The 25,628-nt window shown below is 34.0% G+C and overlaps 1 protein-coding gene across 1 annotated transcript in view; it reads right to left on the bottom strand.

The window, feature by feature from the left end:
* LOC111511239 (uncharacterized) overlaps positions 1–23,123 on the bottom strand; it is a 32,240-nt gene extending 9,117 nt beyond the window's left edge. The window contains exons 1-2 of the mRNA XM_074178818.1: positions 22,969–23,123; positions 15,938–16,075 (exon numbers count right to left, since the gene is read on the bottom strand). Coding sequence (XP_074034919.1) covers positions 15,938–16,075; positions 22,969–23,026 — 196 coding nt within the window. The 5' untranslated portion in view covers positions 23,027–23,123. The remainder of the gene's footprint in view (positions 1–15,937; positions 16,076–22,968) is intronic.
* Positions 23,124–25,628: the final 2,505 nt, after the last annotated feature.

Consider the following 25,628-nt stretch of genomic DNA (forward strand, 5'->3'; position numbering starts at 1 on the left):
TAGACAAAAGACGTGAGTCTTTTTGTTACACATCGCTTTTATGTTTTCATCCAAATAACTCGATCAAAAGCAGGCTAATGAGATCTGGTGTTGAATTTCACTAGTTCGGACTTCCATTGTCTATTATATAAAATGATTTGAAATCCCTGAAACAAGTAAAAAAAGAATAATTAAAAAAGAATAGTTGAAAATAACAATTATATTAAGCAACAATAAACCTGAAATGAAATGATAGTAAAATAACCTACAAGTAAAAATATAATAATTGAATAAATAAAAATTAAAGGAATGCAAAAAAAGAAAATAATAAAAATAAAAAAGTGTAGAGATTCCAAGTCACGTTAGTTCACGACGTTTCGATTGTTGGTATCTACAATCGTCTTCGGGTGATGACTGGACTGATTCCTCCGAGAGATGACTATTTTATAGGTCGTTGAAATACTTTCACTTTCTCTACTTTCCATTTTCCGCTTCACTGATTCCGTGAGAGATGACCGATTTGGCGGGAGTTGGTCATTTCTCGTTTGATGATGGGTTTCCATATGTTTCGTATATCTACGCTGGCCTGGCTGAATACGTTGTTGGACAACATGTATGCGGCTTCCTTAAATTTTCTCCTGAACCAATGTTCCTCTCTGTGCAAGATCTCAGCTTGGGACCACTCGATGTTGTGTTGATGGGTCCAAACATGGTCTGCTATTCCTGATTTGCTGGTTTCTCCTCGCTGTGTGTGCTTCTTGTGCTCGGCAATGCGAACATTCAATGGCCTCTTAGTTTCACCAATATAGGATTTTCCGCACTCACAGGGTATCCGGTAAATGCAATTCTTGGAATCGCAGTCCGCGTTTGGGGGCCTGGTTTTCGTGAGGCTGCTACGGATAGTGTTACCGGATCTAAAACAGGTTCTAATGTTGTACTTGGAACCAATTCTTCTTATCCTCTCCGATAATCCTCTGATGTAGGGAAGTGCAAGCACTGGTTGTGACGGCTTCTCTTCCTTGCGAGGCTCCTGCTGTCTTTTGGCCAAAGTCTTTTCTACCATCGCTTTGGAGTATCCATTCCGCTGAAGATCACTTTTGATGATGTCTAGTTCCTTCTCGAGACCTTCCTTTGTATTACAAAGCCCAAAAGCACGGTCTAATAGAGTCTTGATGATTCCTCTTTTTGTCGATTGATGGTGGTTGGATTCGTGGTTCAGATACTGTCCCGTATGAGTGGGTTTTCGGTATACAGATGTTTCCCACTTAGTGTCGGTCCTCTTCACCAAAACGTCTAAGAATGGCAATTCATTGTGGATTTCCTTCTCCATTGTGAAAGTGATGGAAGGTCTCACGCTGTTGATGTGTTTCAGAAAGGCGTCTAGTTCAGTATTCCCATGGTTCCATATTATGAAAGTGTCGTCAACATATCTCAACCAGACTCGAGGTTTCTTGTGGGCTTCTTCAATGGCCAGAGTTTCAAACCACTCCATATATATGTTGGCTATGACTGGTGAAAGTGGCGATCCCATTGGCAGTCCCTCATCTTGTGTAAAGAATTCGTCCTTCAGTTGGAAATAACAGTTTCGTACACAGCATCCTAGTAATTCCATAATTACTTCTATAGGTAGATTCGTTCTCTCTTTCAGGTTCCCATCTTCGGATAGCTTTCTCTGTATGATTTGGAGTGCTTCTTCGACCGGAACGTTGGTGTAAAGGCTTTCCACGTCGAAACTAATTAGTTGATCTTCCTGTGTGACTTCAATTGACCCTAGTAGTTCGACAAAATGTCTTGAATTCTTCACAAAAGACGATGTTTTCCCTTGTAATGGTTGTATTAAGGGAAGTAAAAATCTAGACAAGTTTTGAGTAGCCGAATCTCTGGAGCTGATGATCGGTCTCCAGAGATTCGGCTACTCAAAACTTGTCTAGATTTTTACTTCCCTTAATACAACCATTACAAGGGAAAACATCGTCTTTTGTGAAGAATTCAAGACATTTTGTCGAACTACTAGGGTCAATTGAAGTCACACAGGAAGATCAACTAATTAGTTTCGACGTGGAAAGCCTTTACACCAACGTTCCGGTCGAAGAAGCACTCCAAATCATACAGAGAAAGCTATCCGAAGATGGGAACCTGAAAGAGAGAACGAATCTACCTATAGAAGTAATTATGGAATTACTAGGATGCTGTGTACGAAACTGTTATTTCCAACTGAAGGACGAATTCTTTACACAAGATGAGGGACTGCCAATGGGATCGCCACTTTCACCAGTCATAGCCAACATATATATGGAGTGGTTTGAAACTCTGGCCATTGAAGAAGCCCACAAGAAACCTCGAGTCTGGTTGAGATATGTTGACGACACTTTCATAATATGGAACCATGGGAATACTGAACTAGACGCCTTTCTGAAACACATCAACAGCGTGAGACCTTCCATCACTTTCACAATGGAGAAGGAAATCCACAATGAATTGCCATTCTTAGACGTTTTGGTGAAGAGGACCGACACTAAGTGGGAAACATCTGTATACCGAAAACCCACTCATACGGGACAGTATCTGAACCACGAATCCAACCACCATCAATCGACAAAAAGAGGAATCATCAAGACTCTATTAGACCGTACTTTTGGGCTTTGTAATACAAAGGAAGGTCTCGAGAAGGAACTAGACATCATCAAAAGTGATCTTCAGCGGAATGGATACTCCAAAGCGATGGTAGAAAAGACTTTGGCCAAAAGACAGCAGGAGCCTCGCAAGGAAGAGAAGCCGTCACAACCAGTGCTTGCACTTCCCTACATCAGAGGATTATCGGAGAGGATAAGAAGAATTGGTTCCAAGTACAACATTAGAACCTGTTTTAGATCCGGTAACACTATCCGTAGCAGCCTCACGAAAACCAGGCCCCCAAACGCGGACTGCGATTCCAAGAATTGCATTTACCGGATACCCTGTGAGTGCGGAAAATCCTATATTGGTGAAACTAAGAGGCCATTGAATGTTCGCATTGCCGAGCACAAGAAGCACACACAGCGAGGAGAAACCAGCAAATCAGGAATAGCAGACCATGTTTGGACCCATCAACACAACATCGAGTGGTCCCAAGCTGAGATCTTGCACAGAGAGGAACATTGGTTCAGGAGAAAATTTAAGGAAGCCGCATACATGTTGTCCAACAACGTATTCAGCCAGGCCAGCGTAGATATACGAAACATATGGAAACCCATCATCAAACGAGAAATGACCAACTCCCGCCAAATCGGTCATCTCTCACGGAATCAGTGAAGCGGAAAATGGAAAGTAGAGAAAGTGAAAGTATTTCAACGACCTATAAAATAGTCATCTCTCGGAGGAATCAGTCCAGTCATCACCCGAAGACGATTGTAGATACCAACAATCGAAACGTCGTGAACTAACGTGACTTGGAATCTCTACACTTTTTTATTTTTATTATTTTCTTTTTTTGCATTCCTTTAATTTTTATTTATTCAATTATTATATTTTTACTTGTAGGTTATTTTACTATCATTTCATTTCAGGTTTATTGTTGCTTAATATAATTGTTATTTTCAACTATTCTTTTTTAATTATTCTTTTTTTACTTGTTTCAGGGATTTCAAATCATTTTATATAATAGACAATGGAAGTCCGAACTAGTGAAATTCATCACGAAACATTGTCAATCACCTTCAAACAAACAGAGATCTGGTGTGGCTACAAATGAGGCTCAGTATGCAATCAATCATACTTTCTATGTATATCTGGTTGTGCTACTTAATTCGCTTTATCACAGTATCTAGGCAAGAGACAAAAAACACAAATCTGAATAGCTGATAAGAAATCTCATCAAAGCTTTCTTGCATTCCACTGTCTCTTTTGATGAATCCATAATGATATAATTGTCCGTTTATAAAATTTACTGATTTTTTTGGCAGGAATATGTATGTAATGAAATCTAATAGAAATTTGAAAGTCCCCAATAATAGTGAAGCTACATCTTTGTACCACGTTTTACTTCAAATGGTCTCATGGGAAACATTTCAGTATTGTAAAGTTGTGCCAATTCCACCATGATCCCCATGTCGTTTTCGCAAAGTCAGTCCAATTAACTAGCGAATGTTTGTTTGAGGGTGGTTGACAATGTTTCATGGTGAATTTCATTAGTTTGGTTTTCCATTGTCTGATATTATACAGGGTGATTCAAAAGTACTTTGACAAACTTCAGGAGGTGATTCCTCACAATATTCTAATATGAATTGTTCAAATGAATAAATGTCCGGAAACGCTTCGTTTCCAAGATACAGGATGTTGAAGTTTTATTTTTATTTTCGTTTTATTCAAATAACTTTTGAAATACTGAACTTAATTAAACGAAACTTGGTAATAGGAGGTTTTTGAGGTGTCGAATTCGAATCTGATGTTCTTATTGCTCTTACTCGTAGGGGGCGCCACCTTCACGTCTTTTTCTTTTTTAAAGATTCACAACTTTTTTTGGCGTACTTCTACATTTTTTCAGTAAAAAAATCGATTCCTCTATCATATCTACGTAAATAATCTACCCTTGTTACTAGTCGCTGTAAGCAACCGTTTTCTAAATATTTGGACTCGAAAACTTCAAGTCGATTATTTGATAATCGATGCATGTTGAAGTTATAACGAATATTTTGCTTTTTTCACAGAAATGCTTTGGAAATGAATTTGACGTTTTACTCGTTTGAAGAGGTCATTACTGTTGGGTACGTTCCTTTATGACATCAATAAGCGAAATAGTTATTTTTGTATCAAGGGTGCATAATCAGTATTTGTTTTAATAAAATTTGCAAGAAATGTCAACATTTCATTTCAGGAAATTTTGAATATGTAGAATAAACTAAAATAAACGAAACTAAATTGTATTCAAATAAATTGTTGGAAGTGTCCACCTTCAGCGAAGATACAGGCAGTCAGTCGTCTAGTCATTGAATCTCTTGGTAAATACGTCTTGCTTCGCGCGCATTGCCATCCGCAAGGCCATAAACGAAATGCATATCGGCTAAATGAGCATTATTGTTTAAATAATCCATTTTTTCAAAATAAGTGTTTTCTACTTCTACTTACGGAAACTTCAACAAAACGTCTAACTGTCACAAAATATGTAATTACCAAAACTACTCACAAACGTCAAATTTATTTCCAAAGCATTCTTGTGAAAAATGCAAAATATTCGTAATAACTTTAACATGCATCGATTATCAAATAATCGACTTCAAGTTTTCAAGTCCAAATATTTAGAAAACGGTTGCTTACAGCGACTAGTAACAAGGGTAGCTTATTTACGTAGATATGATAGAGGAATCGATTTTTTTACTGAAAAATGTGCTAGAAGTTCGCCCAAAAAAGTTATGAATCTTTAAAAAAGAAAAAGACGTGTAGGTGGCGCCCCGTACGAGTAAGAACAATAAGAACATCAGGTTCAAATTTGACACCTCAAAAACCTCCTATTACCAAGTTTCGTTTAATTAAGTTCAGTATTTCAAAAGTTATTTGAAAAAAACCAAAATAAAAATAAAACTTCAACATCCTGTATCTTGGAAACGAAGCGTTTCCGGACATTTATTGATTTGGACAATTCATATTAGAATATTGTGAGGAATCACCTCCTGAAGTTCGTCAAAGTACTTTTGAATCACCCTGTACAAAATGATTTGAAATCCTTGAAAGAAAAAATAAAATTAAAAATTATAATGAATAGCTGAAAATAACAATTACCTATAATAAACAAAAAATCCGGAAATGAAATTACAATGAAATAAAAATAATGAAAGGAATTGAACAATTGAAATGAAATAAGGATTGAAAGATTTCAAGCCAAGTTACTTCACGATGTTTCAATTGTTAATATCCACAATTGCCTTCGGGTGATGACTGAACCGAGAACGCTTTCACCTATCCCCTCTTCCCTCTCTCCGCTTTGTCTTTTATAGATACTTTCATCTTTCATAAGACTTGTTCAAGTGACTTGGCACATTTGATTCCACCAATAGCGGTACATAATATTAGAGATACGTGACGAACTGAGGCTACTCATCGTTTTAAGGTTCAACTCAATACACCTCGAACTCTTTCATTTGGAGAACTGCGTTTATGTGGAATAAACTTCCTGAGAACGTTCTTCCAAATGAATTTAATCTCCAGGATTCAAATCAAACGTGAATCTTTACTTTCGCAGATGCACCGTTTTTAGAGAGGCATAAGAATTTTCTTGTAGAGCTTCCGTTATGCCCTTAAAAAAATTGGAAGGTAGAAGTCATCACACCACTCTCCTCAGCAATCTACGGAATTGATCAGATGAAAAAATAAAAAAATCGTTGGGCGTAGTAATTATTTACATATTTACTCAGCTTCCGCTACGCCCAACGATTTTATTTTTTTTATCTGATCAATACCGTAGATTGCTGAGGAGAGTGGTGAGATGGCTGCTTCCTAATAGGTTCTTCCGAATTATTTCTTAGTTTTCAGTATCTACATCATCTACATTATATATATTTTTTTATTAAAACCGTTTAACATTTTAATTCTACTAAACAAATTGAGTCACTACGGCATTCGTGGTCTCCCACAAATTCTTATGTCCAATTATTTAACAAATAGAGTCCAGAGAGTAAAAATTGGGAATGAGGTAAGTACGGAGTCAATAGTGAAAATCGGGGTGCCTCAAGGAACAGTGTTGGGCCCAATACTTTTTCTTGTGTACATGAATAATATAGCAAAAATAGATGGTCTAGGACACCTTATTTGTTACGCTGACGACACAGCCTTCATCTGCGCGGGAAAAAATTGGGAGGATGTTAAACACACCACCGAAACAAATTTACAGAATATATATGCATGGTTGAATTTAAATAAGCTTATCCTAAATATTGATAAGACTAAATTTGTCATTAGTCATTAGTCAACCACATAATTTGTCTCTGAAACTACACTCTATAAACTGTCACAAAAATGTATGTGGGTGTTCTACTATTAAAAAAGTATCATCAATTAAATATTTAGGGGTAGTCCTAGACCAACACATACGATGGTCTGATCATATCATGCATGTCAACAAACGCCTTAGAACACTTATACACAGTTTTCATTCTCTAAGAGATATCCTCTCCAGAAAACACCTCATGATGCTCTACAACTCCCCAGCCGAGTCAATTCTCTCTTACTGCATCACAATATGGGGTGGAGCACATGGCAGACAGGCAATTTTGCCTAGGCTAATGCGGTCGATCTCGAAATTTATTCTAAAGAGCTATACGTTAAAATTTCTATACTTTGTACTCTAATTTTAAGGAAATAAAAGTAATTATTATTATAAAAAAAAATAATATTAAAAACATAAAACATTTCTTTACTTATTTTATTTACCACTTGTATTTGTAACTAAGTTACTGCAGTTTCGTCCTATAAGTGCAATTTGAAATGAATTGAATGGAATGAATAAAATTCGTTTGAAACATAGGAAGTTTTATTTCTCATTTTTCATGATGATCTCCTAGTCTCTGGAGTTTGAATTTTTTCTCTATTAATAAGGAGGCTGTATATGAAATATGTCTACAATATTCCAAAAAATGCAAGAATCAAATGATAAAGAGGATGTATTTAAAACAGGAGAAGTGGAAATAAGTACTGCTACATAACACACCCTGTATAAATGGTTTTTGAACAGGCCCTCATTCATTTATTATCCATTTTATTACATTTGGTTGACGTACACTGTATATAGTTATGGAAAATAAAATGATACTAGAGCTTATTGGAGAAAACTGGTTCAAAATTGATTTAACACGTTTTTTTTCTTTTTATCTTTTTGGAAAGAGTCAATTTTTATGGCTGATACAATTACTATTATTCAGTAACTGACCCTTACAATAAATATTCATCGTTATGTAGAATGGTATATTACTCAATCCTGAATGAATGACTTCAAAAACAAAACAAATGGTTATAAATGTTATAATAGAGATATAATCAACAAGGTACTGGCTGCAAGACCCATGGATAAACTTGATACGAAGCCAGCTCCAGTGACAGTCTGATTATTACATAAGTGGGTGTTACAGGTTTCACAGGATACAAATCCAGGTGTATTCTTCACAGTATCACATAAGGTTTCAATCCCACAAGATCTTTGAATTGTTACTGGAATCATAAATCAAATACTTATTACAAAATATTTCATGTACCTAAATTTAGTAGGTGGTACACACCGGGAATACAATTTTTTTTATGAAAATATTAAATCAATAGCAGAAAACTAATGTCATGTAACCTCAAATAAGTTATTTGTTTCTCAAACCTAAAATGTATCATTAGACCAGTGCCGAAGCCTTCGAAAAAGGTAAAAAGTGAAAGAAAATAGTGGTAGGATGAGACTCATTGGAAAAGGACAGAAATGACGGAAATGAAGAGAAAAGTTATTTACAAGCGATTTAAGGTTGGGAAGTGGATGACGTATTTTTAAGGGTAAAAACCTATTTGTCGCGATTGCCGGCAAAACTACAAGTCCTATAGAAAAAAATTAAATAGCAAAGTTGTAGGTAATTAAAAATCTACAACTTTTGTACTCACATTTTTTTTTTCACATCACCTCAAAATGTATGCAAATTATTCAAATTAACGAATTTTTAGTTTTTCATTTTTATATTCTACAAAAAAAATTCACTTCACAAGTGCATTGTGCATGTCGTGGACGGTGGCTTTTTACTCCACGAAGTAATTTGGCAGAAAAATAAAATGGCGAAATATTTGCGCTATGTAGATAAACAGCAAGCAGCTCTATCATTTTTAATAGGTACCCCGAAATTGAAAAATCAGTTACTGTGACAACAGTACCAGTAGTTAATTCAACTAAAAGAGGAGAACGAAGTCGCAATGGTGCAGAGTGATTAATTTTTTGGGAAAGAAAGTTTTTGGCTTTCTACTACTCCATCTGATACAAAAAAATGGATGAGAGAATCTTCCAAAGAAAGGAAGGAATAATCAATTTGAAAATAAATAACTCTATACATGGATGTGTAGATCATGCAAAGAAGTAACTCTCAGACACAAACTGAAAGAAAGTCCTCCTGAAACAGCTACTTTCATATAAACATTGAATTACACGAAAGAAAAAAATTCCTTCGAAACAAATACTTCTATATGAACATCACATATCATGTGAATGATATCTGATTCTTATTCCACAACAAATGTTTGAAATACAAACTGAGTAGAGAAAAGTATTTTCTGTTTAATTCAGTGTTCATGTAGAAGTATTTGTTTCGAAAGAATTTTTTTCTTTCGTGTAATTCAATGTTTATATGAAAGTAGCTGTTTCAGGAGGACTTTCTTTCAGATTGTGTCTGAAAGTTACTTCTTTGCATGATCTACACATCCATGTATAGAGTTACTTATTTTCAAATTAATTACTTTCCTCCTTTCTTTGGAAGATTCTCTCATCCCTTTTTTTGTATCAGATGGAGTAGTAGAAAGCCAAATACTTTGATTTCTTTTTATATTCAACTAGATAAGTATGTAAATCTTACGAAGTCTGATGGATGTAATGTTACTGTTACCCTAGGGTGTATCTGATAATTTAATAATCAATAGTGTAATTCTGTTTATGCACATGTAAATGTGTATATACCTATATGAGTTATGTGTGTCTGGTGTATATGTATGTGTGTGTTCTTTTGAGTTTATCAAATTATTGATTTGACGTATGTAAAAACACTTTGTGTAATAGCATGAATAAATATCTATCTATCTATCTATCTATCTATCTTTGACATAACTCCAATTAGAATTTAATAAATCATCTTTTTTACTGAAAAAATTTGCAAGTCACATTTTTTATATAAAATCCCCTTTGAATCTATTTGAATTATTTTCGAATGCTTTGTGCAATCTTTATTTTTCTTGGGTTTGAAATTTTTCTGTTTATTAATGTAACACGGAATCTTACATTTCTCAAGTAATTAAAGTAAACATTTTTATAAATAGCTCTAAATGTTACATAATGATGAAAAAACGTTTCTCATTCGAGTTTTTACGTTTTTTGCATTTTCTGGGAATAGTTGCAATAGTAATGTATATGTTTTTACACCATCAAAAATTAGAGATTTCAACGAACAAGAAGCACACAGATATATTGATGTGAGAAATTTCTATTGAAAATTTGGGTGCTTTTTGATATTAAATTAAAATAAGGGAAAAAATGAACATTTCAAATCTGAAAAATTACAAATGAAAAGATAATTTCTTACCAAATTTTGTAAAAAAAAATTGTAGAAGATATAAATAAAAAACCATAAAATCGGATATTTGCTTTTTTTGCATAAATTCCGAAGTTATGTGAAAAAACTGTGGATATAAAAGTTGTTACCTACAACTTTGCCATTCAACTTTTTTTTTTCATAGTTTTACCGGAAATCGCGTTAAACCACTTTTTACCCTTAAAAACTCACCCACTCCATTTTCCGCCCTCAGATCACCCGTGAATTATTTTTCTATTTTAAGGGTTTCATCCTACTACTATTTTTTTTTGGTTTCGAAAATTATCGGCACTGGACTATATGATCACTTCGGCAATTAATTTTATAGCTCCGCAGTTTTAATTTCGTCCTCGTAATGCTTCAAATTAATTAGATGAATAGGCGTAGTTTAAAGTTGAATAGACTGGTTTAAGGCTGAATCGAAAAATTAGACAAAACATGAAAGTATTTTTCAGAAGAAAAAATAGTCAAAGAAAAAATGACATTAGTATCTCTATTAACTTTCAAAGTAATTACACATTTGGAAAGTCGTTGATTTAAGAGAAACAACTTCAGAAAGAACAGATGAAATAACTGCAATAAAAAAAGTTAATTTAGATTGTTTTTCTCATGTTCAGAGATAAGTTGATTGTGGAAATTGTGAAATAAAGTTGGTGATAAGCGGTTATTCAAATGATTTCAAATATCCCTATAGTTTTTCGAGTAAACAAAATAATATAAAAACTCAAAGAAGAAAGGCATCCACAAAATGTTCATGTACGTGTTCAATTTGAAATTTGTGAATACTCTTGCGGCTTATTTTTTAAAACAAAGAGTAAGTTACTCAGCAGCTTTGTAAATATTGTCTAACAATTTTCCACAAAGTGAAGAAATATATGCATGGAAATAGTTAATTGGAATGAAGTTTCGAAATATTTCACCAACAAACGTTGAAATTTATATTCGATCTCCCAATAACTATTCAAATTTCAGTATATGCATGGAGATCTCGTATAGAGAGTTGGTTACTATTGGAAAATGGTTGAATGAAATAAAATAAAAAAAATCAAACGGAACGGTAATGAGACCTCATTGTACGAATGATAAAAGACTTATCATGAGGAAATTTGGGCAAAGTATCTGTGACTTATGAAAAACTATCAACATTGCTTTGTGACTGTTGAACAGTTATTATTGCACGTCTATTATTATACATTGCTGATGATGATAATGACTTCCAACCTTCAACACCATCAGTATTTGTCCATGATAAATGAAATAATAAAACACCTGATTTCGATGATGTAGGCAGATACCAAGTAGAAGATTTGAATGAGACAACGTTCATATCGTATTCGAAAATATGAAGCATAATAAAAGGATAACTTTGATCCAGTAGTCTAAGCAAAAACTAGAACAAAGGGAATTTTGAAACGGTCTAGAGACTCTCCTATCCATTGACAGTAATAAAAACTAACCAAATAGAACGAAGGATTGTAAAAAATTAAGAAGATAGAAGAGAAGGGAAACAACGACAAAGAAGGCTCTCAATGTTGTTAGATCTAACAACATTGTTTGTTGTGCATCTAATATCAATTGGGGTGCCGATAGAAAATTGCTCCTGAGACTTTACAAGTCGCTCGTTTTATCCAAGATCGACTAGGAAAATAGTCGGTTGCATCATTATAGAGAATTGTGGATAATTATCAAAGTTTCCGGGATGAGTGTATTACGAGCGACTATATTTAGAATTCATTACGTGAAAAGTTACCACGCACTGCATTCTAACCTTTGATTTTTCATTGAATAAAATGGCTATGTACACAAAATTTGATGCAAATTCATAGCAGAAAACATCCGAACACGTAAAACACTTCTAGCATTTTTGCATCTCACTTACAAAATAAACACTGAAGAGCTGATACTGTGAACGTATGTTCAAGACAAGACCTCTAATATGCTGCATTGTAGTAAGCAATACTAATGTGCCACCTGTATATAGATAGATAAAATTTATTTGTTCAGGATAAAAATACAGTACCCCTGAGGACATAGAACATGTCAGTATAAATATAAACATATATCACAATAATATTAGGTTAAAAGAGGAAGGAAAGATGTACAGTATATAAACTGCACAAAAATATATGCATACGTATAAAAATATTAATACGTGTAGATATAGGCTCTTACGAGTACATGATTATAGTAAAAGCAGTCAAATAGATCAAATAATAATAGTATCATTTTAATACTCGTCACTGTTTTTCAAGTAAAAATGCTTTTAATTTTATTTTTAATATTGTTTTATCGAATTCCCTCATTGTAAGAGGGAGTTTGTTGTAAATTGTTATTAGAGTATGCAGTACGTTTTTTTGAATAAATGAGAAGTTTGGAGTGTTACAGGTCAAGTCTGACTTATTTCTTGTACAGTATATGTGTGTAAAAAGTATAGTATCAAGAATGTACTGGCTATATAAGGTTATTATTTTATTTTTTATAAATAAGGGTTTACAACTATCAGTTTGTTTGTGGTTAAATATAATTCTAAGGCATCGCTTTTGCATCTTAAATATCTTGGGGACATCTGTCGAAGCACCCCAGAATATTAAACCGTACTTGATCCTTGAGTGAATTTGTGCGTAGTAGACACACATAGCAGCGTTTATATCTATTGATCTTGTTAGTACTCTTAGAGCATAGCAGTATTTTGCAATATTTTGTATTATTGAGGTTAGGTGAGATTTCCAGTCCAATCTAAGATCAAGCTCAATTCCCAAGAACTTTGTACTTTTGCAAGCTGATATTGTTGATCTACCATCTGAGGCTGAGTATTCACATGCAGTTGATTGTTGGAAAAACTTCATTATTTGTGTTTTGTTTATATTCAACTTTAACTGATTATGTGTGAACCAATCTTCCAAAGTATTCAGTGCTTCAAACACGCTTCTGTCTAATTCTTCAATACTATGTTCCTTGATTACTACACTTGTGTCATCTGCAAACTGCACAGTGTTGAAATCAATAGCATTTGCTAGCTCATTGGTATACAGAATATATAGCAACGGCCCTAAGATTGATCCTTGCGGAACTCCTCTCAAGATTGTTATTTCATCTGACTGTATGTTTTCGTTAGTGAGGTGGCATTTTTCAACAACTCTTTGTGTTCTATTTTGCAAGTATGATTTTATTAAATCGGCTGAGATTCTCCCGATTCCATAGGCATTAAGCTTGCCTATTAGTATATTATGGTCGACACTGTCAAAAGCTTTTGACAGATCTAGACAAACCATTAAAGTGTGTTTTCTTTCATTTTGACTATTTAGCACTGTGCACAAGGCTTGATAAATCGCTCGTGTAGTAGATTTGCCTCTTCGGAAGCCATTTTGGGTGTCACTCAATAACTCAAACTTTTCTAGATAGGCTATAAGGCGATTATATACGGCTTTTTCGAATATTTTACTAATGGTCGATAGTAGAGCTATTGGTCTATAATTTTCTATTTGATTTCTATCACCTTTTTTGAAAATTGCTTTTATGTGAGCAATTTTCAATTTATCAATGTTAAGGGTTTTGAAAGTTCTTGCGCAGTGAATTTCAGTAGTTTTACAGGAATTTCATCATAGCCGACAGATCTGATGTTTTTTACAGATAGTATTATGCTATAGATTTCACTTTCAGTTGTTGGTGTAAGAAATAGAGGTTGGTTCGCTGATGGTAAGCTAGCAGGATTATTTATTTTATTTTTTGCTGGTTTGGAAAGGAGACTATCAGGGTTATTTAATTTTGGATTCGCAGGTTCCGAGCATTGATTTATGTAAAAACTATTTACTTTATCTAGAACCAATTTCTTATTTCCGTTTTCTGTATCTAGGTTTCTTAAAATTGTATCGCTTTCATTTTTTGCTTTCCCAATGTATTTTTTAACTAGTGACCATGTTGCCTTTCCTTTATTTGAAGCATTTGAAATATATTGATTGTCAGATATTACCTTCGACTTCTTGATAACATTTTTTAGTATTTTGCAGTATTATCGGTATTGTTCATTTGATATAAGTTGTTTTAATTGCTTTTGATAGAGTTTCTTTTCATTTTCACATGATATTCTAATGCTCTTAGTCATCCAGTTTTTTGTGTCTTCATTTTTAGTATTCATTTTTTTTGGCTTGAATAAAATATTTATCAGATTCATTATTTTATTAATGAATATATCATAAGCTATATTTGGATCATCAGTAGTAGATAATTCTTTCCAATCAAGAGAGTCTATTTCAAGTCTGAATTGCTCCATCTTTGCTTCAGAGAATACTCTTTTGCATTGTGTTGCTTCGGGTCTCGTTTCGCTTAATGTAGAAGCATGTAGAATTTACGAGAGTTCAGATCTAATTTGAAATGACCCGTAGTCTAATCGATTTTGTTTTCGACATGTAGTTGAAACCCTTTCAGTAGAAATCCCCAAAATTTTTGTCCGGGTGACAACGAAATTATTGTATCAGGCGACATTAAGTTATTTCGAGAGTAGTAGAATTTGAAACGAAAGTACGGTTCATTTGAGCCGATATTTATATTTGTTTATGTTTTAGGCTCAAAAACCAAAGAAGGCTCAGGATGGGGAGTGTACTCTAGATCACTGAGCCTAAGGATTAAGATGGAAATGGAAAAAAAATACCAGCGTGGTCCAAACAGAACTGGCTGGTATCTCAATCGCCACAAAAGAAATAACCAGGAAAGGAATTTCTGGCAAAAACATAACAATCTGCACTGACAGCAGACACGTCCTATTAGCCTTGAATAGACAACGTGTTACCCCAGGGCTAGTACTACAGTGCCACCAAGATTTAGCCAAAGCCTCGGTAGATAATAACATTATCCCGAGGTGGGTTAAAGGGCACGACAGGAGTAAAGGTAATCGCATTACCGATTCTTTAGGAGGTGCAGGAGGTGTGTCAGGCATGTCTTACGTGAGTACCCAGAGTTATCGTCAATAAGAGAGGCCTTCGCCGAGGCCACCGTGAGACACTTCAAGGTTGCCAAAGAGAGTGTGTGTTCGGCGAGTCTTGGCCTACACCTGCCGATATAAAGGAGATATGTCACAGTGACCCGTCCACCTTCCTGAATAGGACAGGAGGGCCGATGACCTAGGAGGGCAACTCCTCGGGAGAATGTACAATGGGTCACATGTGGCCTAAGTGCTGTGGGCTTACACTCACCCTCCCTACTCTACAGATACAGATGTATTAGACCATCAGAAAGATTGTAAAACAATTTTATCAACAACATAAACCAAGAGACCATTTGCTTTCAAAATGGCGGCATAGGAGCCCTTGTATCCAAATTCGATACGGCGGCACCATGACGTCAAGTATGAAAATATTGCTAAACAACTTGATGTAGTGAGAAATGAAAGACAAAATTTGCTTAGGTTTTGAGTAAAATTTCAAGAATCAAAATTTTTCACCAATTCACGAACCGACATTTAATTATTTTTTAAATGCCATTTTCATTTCATTCATCTCATAAATCTTAATAGAGTTTTTTTTTTAATTCCAACATCAAAGTGTGCCTCATGTACTACTAAAATGTCAAAACTATTCTTCCAACTCTATCTTATGACCTGAAAATTATTTCGAAAATTCAAATAAGATAGAAATGAAATCTCTAGTGAAACTTTTTTTCAACAAAATACTTACCATTAGTTACAAGGGTTGAACACAGTGGAGTACCAATGGGACAATTCATAATTTGCCATTTTTTTGAATTATTTGCGCAGTCAGCATTCCTTGGGCCAGCGCAGTTGTAGCATTTCGAAGTTGAATTTTGAGGTGCTCCTGGATGGAAACAAATTGAATCAGAATAGAAGATTACAGTTTTTTATATCTTATTACTCAATATTCATCAGAAAAAGAGAGCGATAACGACATTGTATAATTGGAAGAGCGATTATATAACTTCACTTCACTATGACAAAACTGTCGACATTATATACCTAATAGCAATATAATCATATTAAACCATTACTATTATATTACATGTATTTGTTATAACAAATCGATAAAATACATATACCAGTGATTATTGTCAAAATCAGGAATATCATCAGATATGCTACTTTCAGTAGGGTAGAAAAGTTATAAAATCAGGTAAGTTAATCAAGTTCCTCTATATCTGGATAGTAAGTCACACTAAGGCATCAATTATTTGACTGGTTCTGTTGGATGTTTAGGCAGCCGGTCGGTAGCCAAGCGGTTCGGCGTGTTCACTCACTCGAATTGACTGCCGTGTTGGTCGGTGGTTCAAGCCCTAGTCTGAACGATCAATCTTCACTTGCTATCGTCCAACCCGTGTTAGGAATCACACGTTAAAAGGTAAGACCTCGTTAATCCTTAGCTCGCACAAGTTTCGACTTCTGAGGGTTGTCGTTCGTAGGGGTGCGACAGCTGGTTAACGGAAAAACAGATTTTAAACAGATTTAAAAAAATGATCCACACCTTCGGATCAATCACCAAAAACACGGCCGCCGCCACTGGTCGTCGTAATTCAATTGTGACATGGCCAAGATCGCGCTCAATTCGACTTGCGCTTCGCGAATGCTCTAGATGTCGCTTTGCTTCGAGAATAATTCTACCGGCTTCCTAAGACTCCCATTGACATATATAAACACTACCAACGCGCACATCCGGGATAGACAAGTGAAGTGACAGTGCGGTGCGGAGTCGATTGAAATAAAGCGGTAGACATTTGAATTTTAGTTTGAAGTTTTAGTCGAAGTATTTGGTTGTATTATTAGTGTAGCAGTGAAATGAAGATAGGTTTTGTTTATTGTACAGTGTAGTCAATTGTTGTCAAACCCACGGGGAAAACGTAACAATATGTTCTTGAACGTCAAACTTAATCATTAAACTGATATTTCGTTTCGAAATAAATAGTTTCTAACGGAAAATGGAAATAAAAACATGAACTCCACCAGAAATTTGTAATGTGGCGAATTATTTGATACTTTTTAAAAGTTTGTCATTCGATGAAAAAATGGGAGTTATTAAACAGAAATAGTTTCATGTCGCACCAATTTGTAAACTGCCTGTTGAAGTAGTTGTTAGAACATCGGATTTGAGTGTCATTGGTCCTGAATTGAATTCTCACCGACGGTGACTTTTTCGACATTTTACTTTCAACCACTCAATATTCAAGTCATCTGAAATTGAATGAAATAACGAAAATAGGTCCTGGATTTAATTCTCACCAACGGTGGCTTTTCCAGTTAAAAGTTCTACACATGCACTCTTACAAAGTTTGATTTTAAATTGTTGTAACCTCCAGTACACTTTTTATATGCTATTCTGTAATTTTATTCGTTTGTTTTTAACTGATTACGCCTACCAGATTTCCTATTTGATTTTGTTTTATACATTTTCTGTTATTCAGATCCACTGGGTTTTTGTTTGACACTTTCCTCGGGTTCTTCAGTATTCTCTTCTTCTTAAATATCCTCTTTAGGCTTTCAACTCTTGATAAGTATATTTCACACCGTCTATAAGAAGTTTATTTTTGAGTGACGCTGATTGTTTTTCGTCCGTTTTTGAGGACTATACATACAGTGCCTTTAAATTTTCTAACGTTCGAAAATATTTCTTGTTTTTCAGTATTCCGTACCAGCATGAGTGTATTACTGGTCTAAAAGGTGCGTTTCCCGATTGCGACCCTATTCGGTAGATATTATCAATGTCGATGTCTAGTAGATCGATTTCCAAATATGTATCAACATATTTTTTTATAGTCTTTCTCTTTTTCTTCTTCCTTGACTTCTAGTGTGACTTCAGCTTCTTGTGTTCCTATTTAATTTTATGAGTTTTCAATAATTTTTTTTCAACCTGGTAACGAATTTTCATTTGTTTGATATATTTTTGTATTTCATTGTTGCTTTTTTTGATGTACACAAGAATTTTTTTATTTTCTTCAGTTCTTTTGTGGCCATTTTCTTGCTTCTAAGGAATAATAAAATAATAATAAAAAAACTTTTAAAAGAAGCTTTTATTTAAGTGCCCTAGAAAGATCAAAATAAAATTTTAAATCAAATTAACCACATTCATTTATGACTTTACAGAATTGAAATTATAAAAAAAGCTTGTTGCGATGCCTAGAATAAATTTTTACATATTCAGTCAGATGAAATTTAAATTAAGAAACACTCTGACAGATCAACTAGGTACTGCAATAAATTTCAAACCCGATAAATCCTATGTGTGCAAAAAAGTTATTCAAGGTTAAAGTTCCACATTTTAAGCATTCAGGGCACTTTTATTTAATTACATTATGAATTGCTTAAAAGTTTAGTAGGTGCCTACCTAATTACAAAATTTCAATTAATGATTGAAATTATCGCGACAAGCTTTTATATAATATCAATACTATAAAGTCATAACTGAATGTGGTTAATGTGATTTAAAATTTTATTTTGATCTTATTAGGGCACTTAAATAAAAGCTTGTTATAAAAGTTTTTTTATCATTATTTTATTTTATATTTTTTAGTTTCAATCGATAGTTTTCGATCAATACGAAAGTATATACCGAATAAATATTTGTCAATCCTCCCAGAGCTTCGTTTAGCAGGGTAAGAGCTAATATACAACAGGGTGCGCTCCGGTGCCCTGAGGTGGTACGTACACGACATCATTTTACACCCTGATGCCACTTTTTTCAGCTTAGAGCTTACTCGTGCTTGACGAAACACCGTTCCGGGTTTGATTTTGAAGTTTTCCTTCTCCTAGACGGGTTGCAGACCAATGCTAATGACGCCCATCTCACTAAATTACACAAGTCATGGTATGCCACTTGTGCCTGTTGCTCACATTGCGTGATGGACCCTCTTACTCTGGGAACTTAGAGGGTGGTAGATAATAATATTTTTTTACAATGCAAATAAATATGGGTTCTTACAACCTACTACATCATTTATTGTCTTCTTTTTAGAGTCGGAAAGTAGGTATTTAAAGGTAAAAGCTTGATTGAATTTTTTTCTAGAAATATTTTTTTAATGAAGCCAACCTTGGATGTGGAATCTATTTCATGGTGGGCCTACCAACTGCCTATCATAAACGAATGCGTATACAAAATTTCGTGTCCCTGCTATTTACCGCTGAGGTGATCTCTCGTACGGAGCCGATCCTGGCAGCAGCAGCAGGTCACGTTTATGATTAACATGCACTGTCATCGGTTCTGGACCAGCATGCAAAATTTCAGGTCAATCGTATACCGGGAAGTGGGTCAAATTAAACTTGTAAGATTTGTTAACATACATACAAGTCAAGTTAATTGAAAGCTTTTTAAAAAATATATAGGCATCCATGCCACTGATGTATGTTGGAATCACCAGTACCATTGATGCTAGTAAAAACGAATATAGATAAATTTGTACAAAAAAAAGCGACTGGTTTATGTAGTTCATAATTCAACGATCTATTACTGAAGGATTTGTATTCTGTTTTTAATTAAGTTGTTATTATCACATAGGTTTTTTTTGAAGGTGATTGACAATGTTTCATAATGAATTTCACTAGTTCGGACTTCCATTGTCTAATATGTAGAATGATTTGAAATCCTCGAAACAACTGAAAAAGAAGAATTGAAAATAAATAGCTGAAAATAACAATTATATTAAGCAAAAATAACCTGCAATGAAATAATAGTGAAATAAAATACAAGTGCCTTTACATGCGACCACAGAACCGGCACCTGAGATGCATCAACTGTTTGAAAAAAATCTGTTTAAAATATGTTTTTTCCGTTAATCAGCTTTCGCCCCCATACGAACGACAACTCTCAGAAGTTGAGAAACTTGTGCGAGCTAAGGACTAACGAGATCTTACCTTTTAACGTGTGATTCCTAACTGTACCGTATTCTTTTCAATTCAGAATAATGTTTGGAATCGAATTGAAAATGTCTTATAATATTAATGAGTTATGATTAGTATATTAAATTTCTGAATATCGTATATAAACTGTTAGTATTTGAAGTTGAGTTTGAATAATTCCAAAATTCGGAATTAATGTTTATCAAAACGTTTTCGAGTCTGTTCAGGAAAGCCACATGATCAGTTTTAGGAGGTCTGTAACATACTCCGACAGCAAATTTCTTCAAAATAATAGGTATTTATTTACCAGCTTTTTGCAATGAAAAAAACACAATAAAATATGAATATCTCATTGATTTCCAAAAATTCTAGTACACCGATTGCAGATAGTAAATATCATATATCCATATCTTGTGCAGAATATTTTTCTGAATCGATCGATATCAATTATAAGGTAGTACTCACTCGTAAGTCTATCAATAAACGCCAAATTCGGCAGAGCACTTATTCACGATGTTAACTACGCGATATCTATTCTATAGAGATATTCATCGACGACCACTTGCAGGGAACGTTCTTACAGGAAGCTGGAGAGCCATACACAAAAATGATTCGACAAGTCATAGCATCGAAGTTTGGCCAGCAAACTCATGCCACACATGGACAAAGGCCTCAAAAATATCAAGCGCAACATGAAAGGAGCTTTTTTTTCTCAAAAAATAATCTCCCAGAAAATTTTTATTTTTAGTTTGAAAGTATTGAGTATTGAGGACACTACCATTTTCCATTCGAAATGAATTCAATATCATTTGAGATAGTATTAGAACATATTAGATGGGCTGAAAAGTTTGTAGGTGCTACTAGTATCAAATCCATATGACTTTTAGTTAACCCTAACCTTCAAAAGACACGTGTACAAATTTCACAGCTGTTGGACTATTAGTTTGTGGGCGAGAACATTTTGAGTGGAGTAACTTTTGTTAGTTTGAAGAAAATGGATAGAAAATAATTTTGTGTGTTAATGAAGCATTGCTTTTTGCCGGAAAAAAATACTGTTGAAGACAAAGCTTCGCTTGATAAATTTTATTTGGACTTTGCATCAGAAAAATCAACCATTGAGAACTGGTTTGCTATATTTAAACTAGGAAAAACGAACACCAAAGAGGATATTACCGACGGAAACGTAAGCCTACGAACGAAATGTAAGCCTACGAACTTTTCAGACCTACTTTGATATAAAGAGTTGTTTCAAAAGGTTTTTTTTCGTGTGATTCAATATGTATATAAAAGTAGTTGTTTCAAGGGGTCTTTTTTCAGTTTGTGTCTGAAAATTACTTCTTTGCACGATCTATACATCTTCGTAAAGGGTTTATTTTGAAATTAATTGCTTTTCTCCCTTCTTTGGAAGATTCCCACATTTCTTATGTAAAAATGGAAAAGTAGAAAGCCAAAACCATTCTTTCCCAAAAATTGATCTCTCCTAAAAACATACAGGTTGTCAAATCCAGAAAGAGACTTGAGAATTCTCATTACCTACGTATTCCCAGGACCATATCGAGATTAAAATAACTCTTCCTACATTTGACAAGCTATAACTCTTTCAATAAATTATTTGAAAAAAATCATGCTACAATCAAATTAGATATCCAACCTGCCTTCCATCAGTCCTTTGACATTAAGCAGATATACGAACACATTCTTCTTGCAATTTGCGAATAAGTTTGTAGTAATTTCCTAATTTGATTTTCCAATTCCTTCATATACCGGGTGTTAACGAATCTATTAGACAAGTCATAACTTCTAGACTATTAGGTGTATCAAAAAATGAGATTTAGTATAATAGTTTACGTAAATGGTATGTGAAGAGGAGAGTTTTCACTTTCCGGTCACTTCCCGTTTCACCGAAAATGGCTCCAGTTCTAAATTTTTAAATAGAACACCCTGTATATTTTAAATTTTTTTAATTTCTGAGACGATTCTGGATCAGAATGTGATATTTTCGAAAGTATTTATGCCTACTTAATTTTTCCAGAGTCACTTTTGAAATTGCATCTAGGTGGCCATAATCGGACATAAACTAATCTAAGGACCTCAGGTGATATCAGAAAATTTCAATCGCAGAGTTTTAGTGACTACTATGTTAGAAATGAATGAGACAAGTTGGCAAAATTACATTTTCGTGTCTAACTGTTTTTTTAAAATGGCGACCAGTTTTTGACAAAGTTTTTGACGGAAAAATGATTTTCTGACAAAGCTAACGATACTAATTTATTTGCGATTTGATTAGGTACAAATAAGAACATGAATTGAATATTACTGAGGAAAATACTTGATCATATAGTTTATTCACTTTTGTCAAGTGTGCCATGAATAGTCTTTTTTGGAGATGTGACCTGTTCAAATGCTTGGCTAATTCAAACTTTTTCAGTCATATTTGGTGATGATTGGTCGCTCAAAATACCCCTCTTATTCATTTTGAATTTGAATGAATCTACAACTCAACTGGAAGATATGATATTTGGATTTGATGAAAATACTGGGTATTTTTTTCGTATAAGTAGGGTGAGATCCTGTAGTACTCTAATCTTGGAATCTGAATTATATATTATTGAAATGGTCAATTTTTAGCACACAGAAGTTGATTGCAATAACGTATAAGGAATATTTTGCTTATTTGCTCAATAATTTTTTCAATAATTATCCTGTACTTTTCTTTTTATGGGGGGTTCCATGTTGGAAGTTCATAATTAATTATCACCCACTTTTTTGGATTCAAATCATCTTCACATTTTGTTAGTTTGTGGTGGTTATTTCAGGTTGCCAGAAGACACATAGACAGGAATATAAATTAAGTACTTATTCAATACTCACCGGATTGTATATTTGTATATAAAAAATATAACATCAAAAAGCTCGTTATTGTTTTCATTGCTGTATATGTGTTACTGTTTCGCTTGAAGATATAAGCCGTAGTATATTTTCATGAGAGAAAATTCCATATATAACAAAAATGAAAAAAAAAATTATCACTTTTATCAATTATATCAGTTTGATAAAGCAATATTATCGACGCTTACATAACATTCTCTATCTTTTCCACACTCCAATTAGAAAGGTGTAACTTTGCTCACGACCTAAGGGGTGATGGGGTCGAGTTCGAATAATAAATATATATATACTTTGAAAACTCATCTGGATTTTTTATGATTGATTGGACGTTTTAAAGTTGTTCATCTAATTATATTGTTTTTTAGGTGCTTGCTGATGATCCGAAGGTTTTTCGTGCCAAAGAGTCACCTAATGACAACCAAATACTACAAAATAATTTGAATGAATTAGCTCTTTGGTGTTCTACAAACAATTTTCCACTCAGTTTAAGAGGCCGTGGGAGCACGTGACTAAATTATTATCTGTCAACGATATTTTCATCTCTCTTCTTGCTTGACTTTCTCTAGCCAAATTAATTAAAGACGCACGTCCCTGCTGGCAAGTAGCGGAAGTAAGCACTTGAAATAAGTGCGACGAGAGTAAAGTACAGCATTTCTTACTGAATGCCCAAATTCGCCTGTTCATCACTTGGCAACGCTGCGCTAGTTTCATTCGTTTCTCAGTGGCGGGGCCAGATATCGCAGTGGCAGGGCTAGAGATCGCAGTGGCAGTGTGCGTTAAAAATTGAAAATACGAAAATGATGTGCAAATTTTCAATCTTATTTTAGGTTTCTTTCGTTTGCAGTTGAGTTTGTGATTCTAAAGAATGTAGCTTTGTGAAAAAAAATTAAATTTTCATTTTTTATCAGAATAGGATTGTAAAATTAGTATATTAGATGCATTTTATGCTTGGCTATACTTCTAGAATAGCTATTTATGTAAAGAGTTACGAAAAGTTTAATTTTGTATAACGACCTAGTAATTTATCGGACCTAGTAATTTATCATTTAATATACCACACCAAACGTTTGTTTTCTGATAGAATTGATTTTTGTTCTCAATAATAAAATTTGGGTTGACATCTCACCACCAACTGCAATTTTGTGAATTTGTTGTAAAAGTAGATTCATCTCCAAACAGAATACATCGATTAAAATTTCGTTGTTCTTCTATTTCACTCTGAATCCACATGGAAAAATCATATCTCAAATCATAGTCTCTTTCTTGAAATGTACAAATGAATGTAGGTTTGTAAGCATGGTACTTATGTTTCTTGAAATTACGCTTCACAGAGGTTTTTTTATGCCGGTATAATCACTAATTTCTTGGGTGGACCTTCTAGGATTTTCTACTACTGCTTGAAGTACGTCAAGCTGGTTTTCTTCTGTGCATACAGGTTTTGTACGCTCCGTATTATGTTAATATTCTAGTGAGCCGGTCTGTTTGAAATTCTTCAAAATTCTACTCACACTTGAATACCAAATTTGTTTGTCTGGATATTTGCAGCTTCGCGCATTGTTTTATAACCGTCACCACAGATTAAAAATAATTCTGCCTTTTCAGTTAACGTTAATAATACTGGGCGAGACATTTTTAATTAAGGACAAATATGAAAAAGTTTTACAGGCAAGTTTTAAGAAGCAACACTATCAAACTACATTATTGTTTTAGGGCGTATGTGTTTTTTGTTCATGGCTATCCGCGATAGATTTTGGATTGTTTTTTGATATCTGTTCTAGTTGAGGCATTGTTGTCAGAATAAAAGAAATTTTATACTTTTATTGACAGTTTATTCATATGATCATTTAGTTAGGAAAGTATTTGCCTCGTTAAAAAGAGTATTTGTTTTATTCTAGAGTTCTGTTAAATATCGTTGTAACGAACATGAAGTTGACGGTCACCTAAAAAAATACAAATCCAAGTAAATTTTACAAATACACTTTAATTTGATAAAAAATACTCCAAACTGATTTGATTGTGGCTATTTCAAATACATATTAAATTAAATTAGTAAAAATTTGTATCATACGGGGGTAATTCAAAATTTTCCAAAAGAAAAAAATTCGAATAGCAGGCCATGACTTCGTATCTGAACATAATTTTTAATTCCAAACAACTTTTCTTCTCAACATATTTCTATATTTTTTGAAATAAGGGTACTTTACTCTTGAACGAACTTTATATTTTTTGGCCTATCCTGTATGGTGTTTGTCATAAAGCCATTTCAGGTACACTTGGTATAGTTTTGGAACATGCACCAACTTTTGTCAAGAATAAAATTTTCTGAGAGATCGATAATAAAAAAGTTTCCCATTTGTTGCAGACTTAGTGGACCACACTGTATATAAAAATGGATGTTTGTTGGTTGGTTGGTTGGTAAGTGATAAACTTCTACATCACTCAACTGATCGTGATGAAACTTGACATGTATGAGTAATTTTTCATAGAGAAGGTTTTTAGGCTATCAATTTTTCTGTAACTCGCCACTAGATGGCGCTGTAGAACAATTTGTTGAACGCACTGTTCTATAACGCCGCGCACGACTAAGTTCGTTGATTCTCATTCTGTCACAACATTGGAACAGCAGTGATACAGCAATATAG

This window comes from Leptinotarsa decemlineata, unplaced genomic scaffold (genome assembly GCF_025532065.1).
Source record: "Leptinotarsa decemlineata unplaced genomic scaffold, Ldec_3_MD MMD2_tig00004307_RagTag_RagTag, whole genome shotgun sequence".
Classification (NCBI taxonomy): Eukaryota; Metazoa; Arthropoda; class Insecta; order Coleoptera; family Chrysomelidae; genus Leptinotarsa; species Leptinotarsa decemlineata.